General features: G+C 50.6%; 2 protein-coding genes and 1 non-coding gene across 5 annotated transcripts in view; 1 reads left to right on the top strand and 2 right to left on the bottom strand.

Moving 5' to 3' along the window:
* Positions 1-19714, bottom strand: part of TAF5 (TATA-box binding protein associated factor 5) — a 543784-nt gene that overhangs the window by 244266 nt on the left and 279804 nt on the right. The window lies entirely within an intron of this gene.
* LOC144888282 (alpha-protein kinase 2-like) overlaps positions 1-19714 on the bottom strand; it is a 40742-nt gene that overhangs the window by 15615 nt on the left and 5413 nt on the right. For all 3 annotated transcript variants that reach the window (XM_078765939.1, XM_078765937.1, XM_078765938.1), the window contains exon 4: positions 18534-18622. In XM_078765939.1, coding sequence (XP_078622065.1) covers positions 18534-18622 — 89 coding nt within the window. The remainder of the gene's footprint in view (positions 1-18533; positions 18623-19714) is intronic.
* Positions 16072-16144, top strand: TRNAG-CCC (transfer RNA glycine (anticodon CCC)). The gene has a single exon. It is a non-coding gene; the product is annotated as a tRNA-Gly (tRNA).

Raw genomic sequence — 19714 nt, 5'->3', positions numbered from 1 at the left:
ACAATATTTCCAAAGTTGTGTATGGATTATGACTAAACATGGGGGACGAGTTGGTTTGGTGGCAAGAACAAGTCGATTCGATTTTGGTTTAGGTCTGAATCCAGATCTGGCCTATCAGTGGATACAAAACGTAAACTGTTCACCTGGCGGAGGTATGCTCTCTACCGAGTTCAGTTCTAGTTATGTCTCCGCCGACCAAGTCGCCAGAGGCATGTTTTCAGGTTGTCCGTCCATCCGTCCGTCCGTCCGTCCGTCCTTGATAGTTTTTCGTTTCCGCGATAACTTGAGAACGGCTGAAGGGATCTTAGTCAAACTTGGTGCGGGTATCTAAAATGAGGTAAAGATGAACTGATTCGATTTTGGGGTCACGAGGTCAAAGGTCAGAGATCATGTTAGGTAAAATTCCTATTATCGTGATAACTTGTGAACCAGTGATGGGATTCTGACCAAATTTGGTACACTTATGTATAATGATGTAAAGATTTACTGATTAGATTTTGGGGTCATGAGGTCAAAGGTCAGAGGTCATGTTAGGTAAAATTCCTGTTACCACAATAAGAGTTTATATTTTGGGGTCATGGGGTCAAGAGGTCAGAGGTCAAAGGTCAAAATCTGTAATATGTCGATATCTTGAGAATGGCTGAAGTGATCTAATTTAAACTTGGTACAGGTATGTATAATGACGTAAAGATCAACTGATTATAATTTGGGGCCAAGACCTCAAAGGTCAAAGTCTGTTATATGTCTATAACTTGAGAATGGCTGAAGTGATCTCATTCAAACTTGGTACAGGTATGTACAATGATGTAAAGATTAACTGATTTGATTTTGGGGTCAAAGGTCAAAGCCTATAATATGTCTATAACTTGAGAATGGTGGAAGTGATCTAATTCAAACTTGGTACAGGTACAGTCACGTGAAAAAGTAAGTACACCACATGTAAAGTTTTGTCTTTTTCAACATATTTCAACACAGCTATTTGATCTTCATTTCGACAATATTGATAGATAAAGGTGATATAACATAACAAATATCATGAAACATTTACATTTTGTAGTCCATTGTATAATTTAAATAAACATAAATGCAAATTTTGCATGTGGAAAAAGTAAGCACACCCCTACATTTATCACTACTTCAAATACCTAAAATTGGAATCAGGCGCACAAGCTCAGGTGCAAATGATTAGAACATCGTTAGAGAGGATCTTGGAGGAACCTGTCTTATTTAAACCTCAGACATTTAGTTTGGTTTGCTCTTTGTTGTTGAAGTTCTAAATGATTAGAACATCGTTAGAGAGGATCTCTCCCCTCTGGGCTGGGGCTCCTGCCTCACACCTAGCCCGTCTTCACGCTGTTGAAACCAAAGCGTTCAGAATCATTGGAATCTCCCGTGATGAAGCTAACTCCGAGGGCCTTTCACTCACTCACCGCAGGCAGGTTGGTGGTCTTTCCATCTTCTACCGACTCCTCTCTGGCCTTGCCCCCCCCCCCCCCAGCTCTCTCTGGGCTCTGTCCCCCAAATATTCCGACAGGTCGCACAAGATCTGCCTGCAACCCTCTTATGGTTAAACTGCCAAAATCAAGACTCTCTGCTCACCTTCACTCCTTCTCTCCTCTTTTCTCCCGCCTCTGGAACAAACTCCCTCACTCTCTTCAATCCCAATCCACCCTCCAGGTCTTTAAAACAGCTGTTCACCACCATCTCTTATCTTCCCCCATCCAAAACCTTGATCTTTTTACCCCCGCTAATTTCACCCCAATCCACTTTTTTGAAATACCAACTTCTGTCCTGGAAGTCCTTGGTGTCCTTGTGTTTTATACTTCTCCCACCCCCCCCCCTTCCCACGCCTCATCCCCCCAAGCCCTCTCCCTCCCACACATCTCCCTGCTCTCAAATGTTATGTTTGTGTGCTTTCCCTTCTCTCCCCATCTTGTCTTCCGCTCCCTCTTTTTATATATCTTGTTTGTCTGGTTGATTTGTTTGTGAAATAAATGTTAGCTCTTTCACAAGCCTCGATTCAGTATACAAAAAAAAGAGAAAAAAAAGGTGTGCGGCGTCACCATTCCTAGATCAAAAGAGCTCTCGGAGGCCTTCAAAAGGAACGTTATAGTTGCTGACGAGTCTGGGAAGCGATATAAAAAGATCTCCAAACAATTTGAAATCAATCATTCGACTGTCCGGAAGATCATCTACAAGTGGAGAAGATTCCAAACAACTGCCAACTTGTTCAGGCCAGGCCGCCCCAGCAAGTTCAGCCCGAGAGCAGACCGCAAGATGCTGAAAGAAGTCTCGAAGAACCCCAGAATGTCATCACGGGACCTACAGGTAGCTCTTGCCACTGTTGATGTCAAAGTGCACGAGTCTACCATTAGAAAGAGGCTGCACAAATTTGATCTACATGGGAGGTGTGCCAGGAGGAAACCTTTGCTGTCCAGAAAGAACATCAGGGCAAGACTAAAGTTTGCCAATGAACACCGAGGGAAAGACCAGCACTTCTGGAACAATGTGCTCTGAACAGATGAGTCAAAGGTAGAGCTATTAGGCCACAGTACCAGAAGACATGTTTGGCGAAAACCAAAGACAGCATTTGACCACAAGAACCTGATACCAACTATAAAGCATGGTGGTGGAAATATTATGGTTTGGGGCAGCTTTGCTGCATCAGGGCCTGGGCAGCTCACCATCATAGAATCCACTATTAATTCTTCATTGTGCCAGAGGGTGCTTGAGGATAATGTGAGGTTATCTGTCAGAGAGATGAAGCTCAACCGAAGGTGGACCTTGCAACATGACAATGACCCTAAACATACCAGTAAATCCACCAAGGAATGGCTGAAGAGAAAGAAATAGAGGGTTCTGGAATGGCCAAGTCAAAGCCCGGATCTAAATCCCATCGAGATGTTGTGGGCGGATTTGAAACGAGCTGTGCATGCAAGAAACCCCTCAAACATCGCACAGCTGAAAGAATTCTGCATGGAGTAGTGGGCAAAAATTTCTCCCAGTCGATGTCAGAGACTGGTAGACAGTTATAAGAAACGCCGACTTGAGGTTGTTTCTGCCAAAGGGGGCAATACCACTTATTAGAGCCAAGGGTGTACTTACTTTTTCCACATGCAAAATTTGCATCTATGTTTATTTAAATTATACAATGGACGACAAAATGTAAATGTTTCCTGATATTTGTTATATTAAATCACCTTTATCTGTCAATATTGTTGAAATGAAGATCAAATAGCTGTATATTGAAATATGTTGAAAAAGTCAAAACTTTACATAGGGTGTACTTACTTTTTCACGTGGCTGTATGTATGATGATGTTGAAGGAACTGCGCTCCAACGCGAGTCGAAAGAATTGAAACGACCAAAGACGGAATTCGTCCGAGTTGCTTTATTGAAACAAAACAGCTCAGGTATTCTGACAAGCGCGTTTATCGGGCAGCAATATATATACACATTTATGTCGGGAAGTTTGCCCGGCAAAAGCTATACCGGGCATGCCCGGGTGTCAAGGGCGAGCCTTGGAAAGGCGAGTCTGGACCTGCCCGGGCGTGTTTGGCTGCGGCCTGGCAAGTCGAGGCTGGGCGTGCCCGGGCGCTCTGGGCGAGCCCTGGAAAGGCGATAGCGGGCATGCCCGGACGCTCTGGGCGAGCCCTGGAAAGGCGATAGCGGGCATGCCCGGACGCTCTGGGCGAGCCCTGAAAAGGCGATAGCGGGCATGCCCGGACGCTCTGGGCGAGCCCTGGAAAGGCGAGAGCGGGCATGCCCGGGAAAGACGAGACCGGGCGTGCCCGGGAGGTTCGGGCGTGCCCGGGAACAGTGAGTCCGGGCATGCCCGGGAGAGGCGCGTCTGGCCGTGTTCTGGCCGGTGCAAGGCGATTGTGTGCATCCAGCGGTAACCGCTACACACGCCCCTACAGAATCGACCTGCACCGGCAGGGTCAATTTAAGGGGGGTCCGGATGACCCGGCCGAAGCGACCCCTGGAGGGTCGTGGGGAGGGGTCCGACGTGGTGGTGGGTGGTCGAGCGGGGGGAACTGTGGACAGGGGGCGGCCTCGCCGCGGAGGAAGGGCCAACCGTGGTGGTCGGTCGACGTCCATGTGCGCCGGTTTGAGGCGGTCCACAGAAATCCGGTCCGGCCGGCCGCCGAAGTCGACGATGAAAGACTTGTCGCCCCGTCGCAGGACCCGGAAGGGCCCGTCGTACGGCGGCCGGAGTGGCCCCCGGTGCGCGTCATGACGCACAAAGACGTACTCCGCTGTGCGAAGCGCCGGGGGGACGTAGGACTGGGGGCCACCGTGGCGGGACGTCGGCACGGGGGCAAATCGTCGGGCGGCCTCCTGGAGGTCCGAGCGCTGGCGAGCGGCGGACCAGGGACTGGTAGCGTCGGGCACGAATTCGCCCGGGACGCGGAGCGGCTGGCCGTAGACGAGCTCGGCGGCGGACGCCTGGAGGTCTTCCTTGGGGGCCGTGCGAAGGCCCAAAAGGACCCACGGCAGCCGGTCGGCCCAACCGTCGTCCTGAAGGCCGGCCATGAGTGCGGCCTTCATGGAGCGGTGAAACCGCTCGCACAACCTGTTGGCTTGGGGGTGGTAGGCCGTGGTGGGGTGCAGCGTGACCCCCAACGAACGGGCGACCGCGCCCCAAAGCTCAGACGTGAACTGTGGGCCGCGGTCGGACGAGATGTCCGCTGGTGCGCCGAAGCGCGCGACCCAGGTGGCGATGAACGCCTGCGCCATGTCGGCGGTGGTGGTGGAGGCGAGGGGCACAGCCTCCGGCCACCTGGTGGTCATGTCCACCATGGTGAGCAGGTGGGTGAACCCCCGCGAGGGGGGCAGGGGACCCACCAGGTCCACGTGGACGTGGTCGAAACGCCGTTCAGGCACGGCGAAAGGTGCCAGCGGGGCCTGGGTGTGGCGGTGGACCTTGACCCGCTGGCAGGCCGTGCAGGCGTTGGCCCAGTCGCGGATGTTTCGTCGAAGGCCGTGCCAGACAAAACGCGCCGACACCAGCTTCTGAGAAGCTTTCCGGCCCGGGTGAGAAAGGCCGTGGATGGAGGCGAAGATGCGGCGCTGCCAGGAAACGGGCACGATGGGGCGAGGCTGGCCCTGGGAGACGTCGCAGAGCAGGACGGTGCCCGCGAAGGGAATGTCGGCCAGGCGAAGGCCCGTGTCCGCCGCACGGAGTGCCTGCACCGAGGCGTCGGTGGTCTGGTCGGCCGCCATGAGCGCGAAGTCCACGCCGAGGTGGACCGCATTCACGCTGGCCCGAGAAAGACAGTCGGCCACGGCGTTGTCTTTGCCGGCGACGTGCCGGATGTCCGTGGTGAACTCCGACACGGCGGAGAGGTGGCGCTGCTGGCGGGCCGACCACGGCTCTGTGACCTTAGCCATTGCATAGACCAACGGCTTGTGGTCGATGAAAGCCGTGAACGGGCGGCCCTCCAGGAGGTGTCGGAAATGGCGAACGGCCAGGAATAGCCCGAGCAGCTCGCGGTCGAACGTGCTGTAGTTTAACTCGTTCGGCCGGAGTTGCCGGCTGAAAAAAGCGAGTGGCTGCCAAACCCCGTCCACCCATTGCTCATGGACGGCGCCCACCGCGTAGTTGGAGGCGTCCGTAGTGAGGGCAATGGGCGCGTTGAGCACCGGGTGAGCCAGCAGCGTTGCGTCGGCGAGGGCCCGTTTGGCGCTGACGAAGGCCGCGTCCATGGCCGCGGACCAAACAATGTCATGCTTGGCCGGCTTGCCCCAGAGGGCCTCGTAAAGGGGCCGCATGAGCTGAGCAGCGCGGGGCACGAATCGGTGATAAAAATTCACCATGCCGAGGAACTCTTGGAGGGCCTTGATGGAACGGGGACGCGGGAACGTGGTGATGGCCTCGACCTTGGTCGGCAGCGGCACGGCCCCGGTCTTGGTGATGCGGTGGCCCAAAAAGTCAACGGTCGTCGTGCCGAAGTGGCATTTGACCGGGTTGACAATTAAGCCGTGCTCGCTGAGGCGACCGAACAGTGTTCGGAGGTGGAGGAGGTGCTCGGCACGGGACGTGCTGGCGACGAGGATATCGTCCAGATAGACAAAAAGAAACGGCAGGTCGCGCAGCACGCCGTCCATCAAGCGCTGGAACGCCTGGGCCGCGTTCTTGAGGCCAAACGGCATCCGCAAACATTCGAACAGGCCGAACGGCGTGATGACGGCCGTCTTCGGGACGTCGGCCGCCCGAACAGGTACCTGGTGGTAGCCCCGTATCAGGTCAATTTTCGAAAAGATGACCCGTCCCGCCAAACGGGCGGAAAAGTCCTGAATATGCGGGATCGGGTACCTGTCGGGGGTGGTAGCGTCGTTGAGACGGCGGTAGTCGCCACACGGGTGCCATCCACCCCCCGGCTTTGGCACGATGTGCAGTGGCGAGGTCCACGCGCTATCGGAGCGCCGCACGATGCCGAGGTGCTCCAATGCGTCGAACTCGGCCTTCGCCACGGCGAGCTTGGCCGGGTCGAGGCGGCGGGCCCTGGCGTAGACCGGCGGGCCCGTAGTGGGTATGTGGTGCTCGATCCCGTGCCGCACCGCGACGGCCGAAAACGTCGGCCGCGTGAGGGCCGGGAATTCCGCGAGCAGGCGAGCGAACTCGTTCGCTGCCGGGAGGGCGCACGCCAGTTCGGTCGGCGCGGAGCTGCTCATCGTGCACGCCAGGGAGCTGAAGGTCTCGGCGTTGACAAGGCGACGACGTTTGATGTCGACCAGCAGCCCGTGTGCGCAGAGGAAGTCGGCGCCCAGCAAAGCCATGGGGATGCAGGCGGTCACAAAAGTCCATTGAAAACGCTGGCTGCCGAAGCAGAGGGTGACGACGCGTGGGCCGAAAGTGCGTATGGCCGAGCCATTAGCAGCGACCAAAGAGGGGCCGCAAACGGCGTCCCGCCTGTCCTGCTCGGAGGCGGGTATGACGCTCAGTTGGGCGCCGGTGTCACACAGGAAACGCCGCCCAGACGCTTTTTCCCGAATAAACAGCAAGTTGCCCAAGTGGCTGGGAATGAACGCCGGCCCGGCCGTTTCCCGACCTGCCGAAAGTGCACGGGGGCCGGCACGTCCGAGCCTTGTGTCCGAACCTGGCATGGTAATAACACCACGCCCGGTCAGGTGGAGGCCCCGGCCGTCGTGTCGGAAGCGGGCGGTGCGGCGTTGCGGCCGCCAGTTGCACCGGCAGTTCGGCCTCCAACCGCGCAGGGCGCTCGGGCGTCGCCTCGGACGGCGGTGGGCTCCAGGTAACCGCACCGATGTGCTGGCCCGCCGAGGAGATCTTATCGGCTTCCCTGGCGAGGGCGCGGGAATCCGTGATCAACGTGCCAGCCAGGGCGAGGCGTACCGGGTGAGGCAGCTGGCGAAGGAACAGCTCGCGGAACAGAAAATCCGGAGAGTGCTCACCGAGCAACGAGAGCATATAGTCCATGCGCTCTGACGGGCGCGTGTCGCCGAGCTCGGGCAGAACGAGCAGGCGCCGTGCGCGTGCCGCCGGTGAGAGGGCGAAAGCGTCGAGGAGGAGTGTCTTCAGCGCGTCGTATTTGTCAGCAGCCGGCGGGTGCTCGAGGAGGCTCAAGGCGCGGGCCACGGTGGCGGAACCGAGTGCCGCCACAACATGGTGGAAGCGGGTGTCGTCCACGGTGATGCCTCGCAGGGCAAACTGAGAGTCCGCCTGAGCGAACCAAACAGCCGCGTGAGCCTCCCAGAAGGTAGGCAGTTTAAGCGTCACTGCCGTATCCATGTCGGTAGGTCACCAATGAAGGAACTGCGCTCCAACGCGAGTCGAAAGAATTGAAACGACCAAAGACGGAATTCGTCCGAGTTGCTTTATTGAAACAAAACAGCTCAGGTATTCTGACAAGCCCGTTTATCGGGCAGCAATATATATACACATTTATGTCGGGAAGTTTGCCCGGCAAAAGCTATACCGGGCATGCCCGGGTGTCAAGGGCGAGCCTTGGAAAGGCGAGTCTGGACCTGCCCGGGCGTGTTTGGCTGCGGCCAGGCAAGTCGAGGCTGGGCGTGCCCGGGCGCTCTGGGCGAGCCCTGGAAAGGCGATAGCGGGCATGCCCGGACGCTCTGGGCGAGCCCTGGAAAGGCGATAGCGGGCATGCCCGGACGCTCTGGGCGAGCCCTGAAAAGGCGATAGCGGGCATGCCCGGACGCTCTGGGCGAGCCCTGGAAAGGCGATAGCGGGCATGCCCGGACGCTCTGGGCGAGCCCTGAAAAGGCGATAGCGGGCATGCCCGGACGCTCTGGGCGAGCCCTGGAAAGGCGATAGCGGGCATGCCCGGACGCTCTGGGCGAGCCCTGGAAAGGCGATAGCGGGCATGCCCGGACGCTCTGGGCGAGCCCTGGAAAGGTGATAGCGGGCATGCCCGGACGCTCTGGGCGAGCCCTGAAAAGGCGATAGCGGGCATGCCCGGACGTTCTGGGCGAGCCCTGGAAAGGCGATAGCGGGCATGCCCGGACGCTCTGGGCGAGCCCTGGAAAGGCGAGAGCGGGCATGCCCGGGAAAGACGAGACCGGGCGTGCCCGGGAGGTTCGGGCGTGCCCGGGAACAGTGAGTCCGGGCATGCCCGGGAGAGGCGCGTCTGGCCGTGTTCTGGCCGGTGCAAGGCGATTGTGTGCATCCAGCGGTAACCGCTACAATGTAAAGATTAACCGATTCGATTTTGGGTGTCAAAGGTCAAAGTCTATAATATGTCTATAACTTGAGAATGGCTGAAGTGATCCAATTCAAACTTGGTACAGATATGTATAAGGATGTAAAGATTCCCCGATTAGATTTTGGGGTCCCAAGGTCAAAGGTCATATCAGGTAAAAATGTGACAACTTGTGAACAGCTGAAGGGATTTAAATTAAAACTCATTGCAGATATGTATAATGATGTAAACATGAACTGATGGAATTTTGTGGTCAATAGGTCAAAGGTCAGAGGTCATGTCAGGTAAAAATGTGACAACTTGAGAATAGCTGCAGCTGATGTTATCTCGCAGTGTGGGATCATCGGATATTCCTCAGACCACAGCTGATGTTATCTTGCAATGTGAGATCATCGGATATTCCTCAGACCACAACTGATGTTATCTTGCAATGTGAGATCATCGGATATTCCTCAGACCACAGCTGATGTTATCTTGCAATGTGAGATCATCGGATATTCCTCAGACCACAACTGATGTTATCTCGCAGTGTGGGATCATCGGATATTCCTCAGACCACAGCTGATGTTATCTTGCAATGTGAGATCATCGGATATTCCTCAGACCACAACTGATGTTATCTTGCAATGTGAGATCATCGGATATTCCTCAGACCACAGCTGATGTTATCTCGCAATGTGGGATCATCGGATATTCCTCAGACCACAGCTGATGTTATCTCGCAATGTGGGATCATCGGATATTCCTCAGACCACAGCTGATGTTATCTCGCAGTGTGGGATCATCGGATATTCCTCAGACCACAGCTGATGTTATCTCGCAATGTGGGATCATCGGATATTCCTCAGACCACAGCTGATGTTATCTCGCAGTGTGGGATCATCGGATATTCCTCAGACCACAGCTGATGTTATCTCGCAATGTGGGATCATCGGATATTCCTCAGACCACAGCTGATGTTATCTCGCAATGTGGGATCATCGGATATTCCTCAGACCACAGCTGATGTTATCTCGCAATGTCAGATCATCAGATATTCCTCAGACCACAGCTGATGTTATCTCGCAGTGTGGGATCATCGGATATTCCTCAGACCACAGCTGATGTTATCTCGCAGTGTGGGATCATCGGATATTCCTCAGACCACAGCTGATGTTATCTCGCAATGTGAGATCATCGGATATTCCTCAGACCACAGCTGATGTTATCTCGCAGTGTGGGATCATCGGATATTCCTCAGACCACAGCTGATGTTATCTCGCAGTGTGGGATCATCGGATATTCCTCAGACCACAGCTGATGTTATCTCGCAGTGTGGGATCATCGGATATTCCTCAGACCACAGCTGATGTTATCTCGCAGTGTGGGATCATCGGATATTCCTCAGACCACAGCTGATGTTATCTCGCAGTGTGGGATCATCGGATATTCCTCAGACCACAGCTGATGTTATCTCGCAGTGTGGGATCATCGGATATTCCTCAGACCACAGCTGATGTTATCTCGCAGTGTGGGATCATCGGATATTCCTCAGACCACAGCTGATGTTATCTCGCAGTGTGGGATCATCGGATATTCCTCAGACCACAGCTGATGTTATCTCGCAGTGTGGGATCATCGGATATTCCTCAGACCACAGCTGATGTTATCTCGCAGTGTGGGATCATCGGATATTCCTCAGACCACAGCTGATGTTATCTCGCAATGTGAGATCATCGGATATTCCTCAGACCACAGCTGATGTTATCTCGCAATGTGGGATCATCGGATATTCCTCAGACCATAGCTGATGTTATCTCGCAATGTGGGATCATCGGATACTCCTCAGACCACAGCTGATGTTATCTCGCAATGTGGGATCATCGGATATTCCTCAGACCACAGCTGATGTTATCTTGCAATGTGGGATCATCGGATATTCCTCAGACCACAGCTGATGTTATCTCGCAATGTGGGATCATCGGATATTCCTCAGACCACAGCTGATGTTATCTCGCAATGTGGGATCATCGGATATTCCTCAGACCACAGCTGATGTTATCTTGCAATGTGGGATCATCGGATATTCCTCAGACCACAGCTGATGTTATCTTGCAATGTGGGATCATCGGATATTCCTCAGACCACAGCTGATGTTATCTCGCAATGTGGGATCATCGGATATTCCTCAGACCACAGCTGATGTTATCTCGCAGTGTGGGATCATCGGATATTCCTCAGACCACAGCTGATGTTATCTCGCAGTGTGGGATCATCGGATATTCCTCAGACCACAGCTGATGTTATCTCGCAGTGTGGGATCATCGGATATTCCTCAGACCACAGCTGATGTTATCTCGCAGTGTGGGATCATCGGATATTCCTCAGACCACAGCTGATGTTATCTCGCAGTGTGGGATCATCGGATATTCCTCAGACCACAGCTGATGTTATCTCGCAGTGTGGGATCATCGGATATTCCTCAGACCACAGCTGATGTTATCTCGCAGTGTGGGATCATCGGATATTCCTCAGACCACAGCTGATGTTATCTCGCAATGTGAGATCATCGGATATTCCTCAGACCACAGCTGATGTTATCTCGCAATGTGGGATCATCGGATATTCCTCAGACCATAGCTGATGTTATCTCGCAATGTGGGATCATCGGATACTCCTCAGACCACAGCTGATGTTATCTCGCAATGTGGGATCATCGGATATTCCTCAGACCACAGCTGATGTTATCTTGCAATGTGGGATCATCGGATATTCCTCAGACCACAGCTGATGTTATCTCGCAATGTGGGATCATCGGATATTCCTCAGACCACAGCTGATGTTATCTCGCAATGTGGGATCATCGGATATTCCTCAGACCACAGCTGATGTTATCTTGCAATGTGGGATCATCGGATATTCCTCAGACCACAGCTGATGTTATCTTGCAATGTGGGATCATCGGATATTCCTCAGACCACAGCTGATGTTATCTCGCAATGTGGGATCATCGGATATTCCTCAGACCACAGCTGATGTTATCTCGCAGTGTGGGATCATCGGATATTCCTCAGACCACAGCTGATGTTATCTCGCAATGTGAGATCATCGGATATTCCTCAGACCACAGCTGATGTTATCTCGCAATGTGGGATCATCGGATATTCCTCAGACCACAGCTGATGTTATCTTGCAATGTGGGATCATCGGATATTCCTCAGACCACAGCTGATGTTATCTCGCAATGTGGGATCATCGGATATTCCTCAGACCACAGCTGATGTTATCTTGCAATGTGGGATCATCGGATATTCCTCAGACCACAGCTGATGTTATCTCGCAATGTGGGATCATCGGATATTCCTCAGACCACAGCTGATGTTATCTCGCAATGTGGGATCATCGGATATTCCTCAGACCACAGCTGATGTTATCTCGCAATGTGGGATCATCGGATATTCCTCAGACCACAGCTGATGTTATCTCGCAATGTGGGATCATCGGATATTCCTCAGACCACAGCTGATGTTATCTCGCAATGTGGGATCATCGGATATTCCTCAGACCACAGCTGATGTTATCTCGCAATGTGAGATCATCGGATATTCCTCAGACCACAGCTGATGTTATATCGCAATGTGGGATCATCGGATATTCCTCAGACCATAGCTGATGTTATCTCGCAATGTGGGATCATCGGATACTCCTCAGACCACAGCTGATGTTATCTCGCAATGTGGGATCATCGGATATTCCTCAGACCACAGCTGATGTTATCTTGCAATGTGGGATCATCGGATATTCCTCAGACCACAGCTGATGTTATCTCGCAATGTGGGATCATCGGATATTCCTCAGACCACAGCTGATGTTATCTCGCAATGTGGGATCATCGGATATTCCTCAGACCACAGCTGATGTTATCTCGCAATGTGGGATCATCGGATATTCCTCAGACCACAGCTGATGTTATCTTGCAATGTGGGATCATCGGATATTCCTCAGACCACAGCTGATGTTATCTTGCAATGTGGGATCATCGGATATTCCTCAGACCACAGCTGATGTTATCTTGCAATGTGGGATCATCGGATATTCCTCAGACCACAGCTGATGTTATCTCGCAATGTGGGATCATCGGATATTCCTCAGACCACAGCTGATGTTATCTCGCAAAGTGAGATCATCGGATATTCCTCAGACCACAGCTGATGTTATCTCGCAATGTGGGATCATCGGATATTCCTCAGACCACAGCTGATGTTATCTTGCAATGTGGGATCATCGGATATTCCTCAGACCACAGCTGATGTTATCTCGCAATGTGGGATCATCGGATATTCCTCAGACCACAGCTGATGTTATCTTGCAATGTGGGATCATCGGATATTCCTCAGACCACAGCTGATGTTATCTTGCAATGTGGGATCATCGGATATTCCTCAGACCACAGCTGATGTTATCTCGCAATGTGGGATCATCGGATATTCCTCAGACCACAGCTGATGTTATCTCGCAATGTGGGATCATCGGATACTCCTCGGACCACAGCTGATGTTATCTTGCAATGTGGGATCATCGGATATTCCTCAGACCACAGCTGATGTTATCTCGCAATGTGGGATCATCGGATATTCCTCAGACCACAGCTGATGTTATCTTGCAATGTGGGATCATCGGATATTCCTCAGACCACAGCTGATGTTATCTCGCAATGTGAGATCATCGGATATTCCTCAGACCACAGCTGATGTTATCTCGCAATGTGGGATCATCGGATATTCCTCAGACCACAGCTGATGTTATCTCGCAGTGTGGGATCATCGGATATTCCTCAGACCACAGCTGATGTTATCTCGCAATGTGGGATCATCGGATATTCCTCAGACCACAGCTGATGTTATCTCGCAATGTGGGATCATCGGATATTCCTCAGACCACAGCTGATGTTATCTCGCAATGTGGGATCATCGGATATTCCTCAGACCACAGCTGATGTTATCTTGCAATGTGAGATCATCGGATATTCCTCAGACCACAGCTGATGTTATCTCGCAATGTGGGATCATCGGATATTCCTCAGACCACAGCTGATGTTATCTTGCAATGTGAGATCATCGGATATTCCTCAGACCACAGCTGATGTTATCTCGCAATGTGGGATCATCGGATATTACTCAGACCACAGCTGATGTTATCTCGCAATGTGGGATCATCGGATATTCCTCAGACCACAGCTGATGTTATCTCGCAATGTGAGATCATCGGATATTCCTCAGACCACAGCTGATGTTATCTCGCAGTGTGGGATCATCGGATATTCCTCAGGCCACAGCTGATGTTATCTCGCAATGTGGGATCATCGGATATTCCTCAGACCACAGCTGATGTTATCTCGCAATGTGAGATCATCGGATATTCCTCAGACCACAGCTGATGTTATCTCGCAGTGTGGGATCATCGAATATTCCTCAGACCACAGCTGATGTTATCTCGCAATGTGGGATCATCGGATATTCCTCAGACCACAGCTGATGTTATCTCGCAATGTGGGATCATCGGATATTCCTCAGACCACAGCTGATTTTATCTCGCAATGTGGGATCATCGGATATTCCTCAGACCACAGCTGATGTTATCTCGCAGTGTGGGATCATCGGATATTCCTCAGACCACAGCTGATGTTATCTCGCAATGTGGGATCATCGGATATTCCTCAGACCACAGCTGATGTTGACCGCAGTGTGGGATCATCGGATATTCCTCAGACCACAGCTGATGTTATCTCGCAATGTGGGATCATCGGATACTCCTCAGACCACAGCTGATGTTATCTCGCAATGTGGGATCATCGGATATTCCTCAGACCACAGCTGATGTTATCTTGCAATGTGGGATCATCGGATATTCCTCAGACCACAGCTGATGTTATCTCGCAATGTGGGATCATCGGATATTCCTCAGACCACAGCTGATGTTATCTTGCAATGTGGGATCATCGGATATTCCTCAGACCACAGCTGATGTTATCTCGCAATGTGGGATCATCGGATATTCCTCAGACCACAGCTGATGTTATCTCGCAATGTGAGATCATCGGATATTCCTCAGACCACAGCTGATGTTATCTCGCAATGTGGGATCATCGGATATTCCTCAGGCCACAGCTGATGTTGACCGCAGTGTTCAACATGGAACTGATTTGTACCATTCCGTTTGTTCCCATGGTGGTGGACACTTGATGATTAACGAATTACTAGAATCATTGATTTGTCATCGGAGATGTTTCCTTTCTCTGAACCATTCATGAACCACGAAGTGGAATGTTGTCCCAAATATCAGATAATCCAGATTCCCTGTCTTTATGTTTGGATTTGGCACTCTGTCTTTGTTTTCAAGAATCAAGGACATGATTTTAGTCCGTGGGGAGTTCTCCAGGGTATATCCTACTAGGTATTAAATGTATTGGATAAGAACTCTTTGTTATAAGTGATTCACATTGTCGAGATGAAGGCCGCTGTTCAGCTGAGGAATGAATGAATGAATGAATGAATGATCGTTTTGAGGCCATTTTTCCCCGCTAAAGCGGGGTTAGCCTTGCTGGCTAACCGCAACCTGAGCTGAGGGTAAAACCGTAATTCTGATCCAAGGTACAGCCCAAGTGAAACCTTGTGCAATACGTCAGATATCAAAGGGAGGCGCAAAGCTCCCCTGCCCCCTCCCTTTATATAAGGGATCGTTTCTCTGGATGAAACTTTAACATTATATAATAATAAAAATAACCACCTTTAGAGGCCATTTTTCCCCGCAAAGCGGGGGTTGGCCTTTTTCGGGAACCGTGGTTGTTGTTGTTTTTTGGTCCCCTTTTTGAAGCAATGTTTTACGGCCGGATGCCCTTCCTGCCGCCAACCCTTTTTGTCGCCTTTTACAACAAGCAGGGAATTACCAGTGAACTGGTAATGAAAGTGAACTGGTAAGTAATGAAACTTTGACATTGGGGGCTGAAAATACGTTTCTCAGCTTCGACTGGACGAAATCGGCTGCAAATTTCAGAAGTAAATGTTTTGTATATTGAGGTAATATGTTCCAAATTTCAGCGTCTGTTTCCACATTCTTGAGTTTTATTTAGAAAACACTCGAAATCACGTTGGTGTCTGTCCGTCCGTCCGTCCATCCGCCCAAAATGTGTTAGCGCTCATATCTCAAGGACTATACATTGAAACTAGCTGAAACTTGGAATATACATCGGCCAATAGATCTAGTTAATGGCTTTCAAAATAAATTCCACCCAAGTGCTATAGTTTTTGCTTTTAAATGAAATATATATGAATATATATACATAAATAAAGGTATAAAAGTATATACACACTTTATAACTCTTCAAAATATTATTACACAAATCTAGCATGCTGGCTCAATGGCCTAATGGATAAGGCATCAGACTCCCAATCTGGGGGTTGTGGGTTCAAATCCCATCTGGGTTGAATATATTTTTTTCTTCTTACTTTTTGAATATTTTATATCGTCTATCTATCTATATATATAAAAGAAAGTTTTTGTTTGTTTGTTTGTTTGTTTGTCTGCACGTGCTAATCTCCTGAACGGTGAAAGATAGGAGGAAACCTCCAAAACAAAAAATGTCGGGACGGGCCCCGGGAAGGTTATAGGCTAGGTGGCGAGGCCGGTCAAGGCCGCCTCGGCCGGGCTGCGCCCATTTCGCAATTAAAAGCTGAGCTGAATTATAGTAGTCAATCTTCTACGGCCGCGAGTAAAAGCTGAATTATAGTAGTAAATTCATTCAAAAAGTACTAAAAATGTCGGGACAGGCCCCGGGAAGGTTATAGGCTAGGTGGCGAGGCCTGTCGAGGCCGCTTCGGCTGGGCTGGGCCCATTTCGCAATTAAAAGCTGAACTGAATTATAGTAGTCAATCTTCTACGGTTGCGAGTAAAAGCTGAATTATAGTAGTAAATTCATTCAAAAAGAACCAAAAACGTCGGGACGGGCCCCGGGAAGGTTATAGGCTAGGTGGCGAGGTGGCGAGGCCGGTCAAGGCCGCCTCGGCCAGGCTGGGCCCATTTCGCAATTAAAAGCTGAGCTGAATTATAGTGGTCAATCTTCTTCGGTTGCGAGTAAAAGCTGAATTATAGCAGTAAATTCATTCAAAAAGAACTAAAAATGTCGGGACGGGCCCCGGGAAGGTTATAGGCTAGGTGGCGAGGCCGGTCAAGGCCGCCTCGGCCGGGCTGGGCCCATTTCGCAATTAAAAGCTGAGCTGAATTATAGTGGTCAATCTTCTACGGCCACGAGTAAAAGCTGAATTATAGTAGTAAATTCATTCAAAAAGTACTAAAAATGTCGGGACAGGCCCCGGGAAGGTTATAGGCTAGGTGGCGAGGCCGGTCAAGGCCGCCTCGGCCGGGCTGGGCCCATTTCGCAATTAAAAGCTGAGCTGAATTATAGTGGTCAATCTTCTACGGCCACGAGTAAAAGCTGAATTATAGTAGTAAATTCATTCAAAAAGTACTAAAAATGTCGGGACAGGCCCCGGGAAGGTTATAGGCTAGGTGGCGAGGCCTGTCGAGGCCGCTTCGGCCGGGCTGGGCCCATTTCGCAATTAAAAGCTGAGCTGAATTATAGTGGTCAATCTTCTTCGGTTGCGAGTAAAAGCTGAATTATAGCAGTAAATTCATTCAAAAAGAACTAAAAATGTCGGGACGGGCCCCGGGAAGGTTATAGGCTAGGTGGCGAGGCCGGTCAAGGCCGCCTCGGCCGGGCTGGGCCCATTTCGCAATTAAAAGCCAAGCTGAATTATAGTAGTCAATCTTCTACGGCCGCGAGTAAAAGCTGAATTATAGTAGTAAATTCATTCAAAAAGAACCCGAGCAACGCCGGGTGCTTTTGGCTAGTCTCGAATAATTAATCAAAGGGAGGCGCAAAGGGAGGCCCCTCCCTATATATGGGATCGTTTCTCCGTATGCTACTTTAACATGGGGACTGAAAATTTGTTTGTCGCCTTCTACTGGTACAATATATATTGTTGGGGCATAGGCCAGGGGCATAGAAAAGGCCCCTTTACATAAGGGTATGTGCCATGTGGCAAAGTATAGAAAAGAAGGGACATTCCATAGCTTGTAGAAAATGGCAAACAATACAAAATAAGGGGCATTCAAACAATCTTGTGTGCATGCTGGACTACCTTTGTGTTTTGAGGAGGAACCAAGCAATGTTCCAAAAAAGTTCATATAAAGGGGCGCCCCACATCTGGCAAATAAAATACATTTACAAAATAAATGCAGAGGTTTTTCATCATAATGGGCAGCGACAGAAAAGTTCATATAAAGGGGCGTCAATTTGATTCATTCACCTGCATGAAGAAGTGAATGAAGTTTATTTGCCAGATGTCGGGTGCCCCCTTTATATGAACTTTTCTGTTCGCTCTTTTCGACTTTTCTGTCGCTGCTCATTATGATGAAAAACCTCTGCATTTATTTTGTCTAAATCCTTCATTATGTTAAACATCTCTATCAGATCCCTTGTAACCGCCTCCTTCCTCATGGATAAAGTGCCGTCTCCTTCATCCACTCCACATAGGTTCGCCTAGCTAGGCCACAATCAATCTAGAAACTATGAACATTTAAGAATACTCCTGGGTCACTTCACTAGGGAATCAGCATTCTCAGGCAGAGTTATGTAGCTGTCATGTAAGATTATCATATGATGTGCAATACATAGACGTTCAACAAAAAGCTGACTACATCACGTGCAGCCATGAAGGCCTGCGGAACGCCACCAAGAAACCGGACACCCCAAATCCATGTCCACAAAATAAACACCTTCACCCATCAGGAAAAATGCTTGTTTGTGAGTCTCACTCTGGTGGACTTCCAAAGGTTTGGAGTGTTTCCGTGACGTGTGCAAACTCGGTGCACAGTTGTGCGGCCTTGTTCTGCGACAGGCATTCCTGCAGAGGCACACATGGGGGCACACGTGGTGTAATGCATCCTCTCACAGCTACTCGTATTACTTTTGGCTTTACCGGCGCCAGTGCGTGCGGACTAGAGAGCGCTCCCCATTGCTGACACCAGGGGTAAACAGTCCGTAACGGATATGTTTTTGAAACCAACTACACTCTCCATATTACATATCGTCATGATCTCCTTATTCCTTCACACAACACGTGCTTGTATATCACTTATCTGGAAAATTACACTTTGATGTGTCATCAAGAAAAGGAAGTTTACACATCATTGAGCTCAAAAAGGTCATTGCAAGATCACATCTGAAGCCATTTCATCCATTTTTGTTGTTTTTGAATAAACAATTTTTTACATTTCTTCCCCTTGTAAATGATAAAATGTAAATATGTAAATACGTCTCTCCCTTAACAGACGCTTCTCTATGAATGACATTTGCATGGGATCAATCATTGGTGAGCACAAGTTTAAATCAAGGTAAACACAAAGGTAAAACCATCAAGGTGTCTTGCGTGTTTAGGGTCTTGTGCAACAACCTTTGAGGATCTATGATGTTTCCATGGTAACTGTGCCTTTGTCTCTATCCATCGCCAAATCAATCGAAAGAACCACTGATGTCGTGTCGTTCGTTCTTCGTTCGAATGCAGCACAAGGCTGTGTGTGGCATAGCATCATTGGCTGAGGGTGCGGCTGCGGGGTAGCATCATTGGCTGAGGGTGCGGCTGCGGGGTAGCATCATTGGCTGAGGGTGCGGCTGCGGGGTAGCATCATTGGCTGAGGGTGCGGCTGCGGGGTAGCATCATTGGCTGAGGGTGCGGCTGCGGGGTAGCATCATTGGCTGAGGGTACGGCTGCGGGGTAGCATCATTGGCTGAGGGTGCGGCTGCGGGGTAGCATCATTGGCTGAGGGTGCGGCTGCGGGGTAGCATCATTGGCTGAGGGTGCGGCCGCGGGGTAGCATAATTGGCTGAGGATGCGGCTGCGCTGCTGATGCCGTGCCCCCTGTAGGTGAGGACAGGAATTTGTAATTTGTTCAGGTGCCGGCGATAGCTCTCCTACTCTTCACGAAGGACACCGTGG

Source organism: Myxine glutinosa, chromosome 11 (assembly GCF_964187855.1).
Source record: "Myxine glutinosa chromosome 11, kmMyxGlut1.1, whole genome shotgun sequence".
Classification (NCBI taxonomy): Eukaryota; Metazoa; Chordata; class Myxini; order Myxiniformes; family Myxinidae; genus Myxine; species Myxine glutinosa.
Note: the sequence above shows the minus strand (reverse complement) of the source record. Positions and strands in the feature narration are given on the sequence as shown.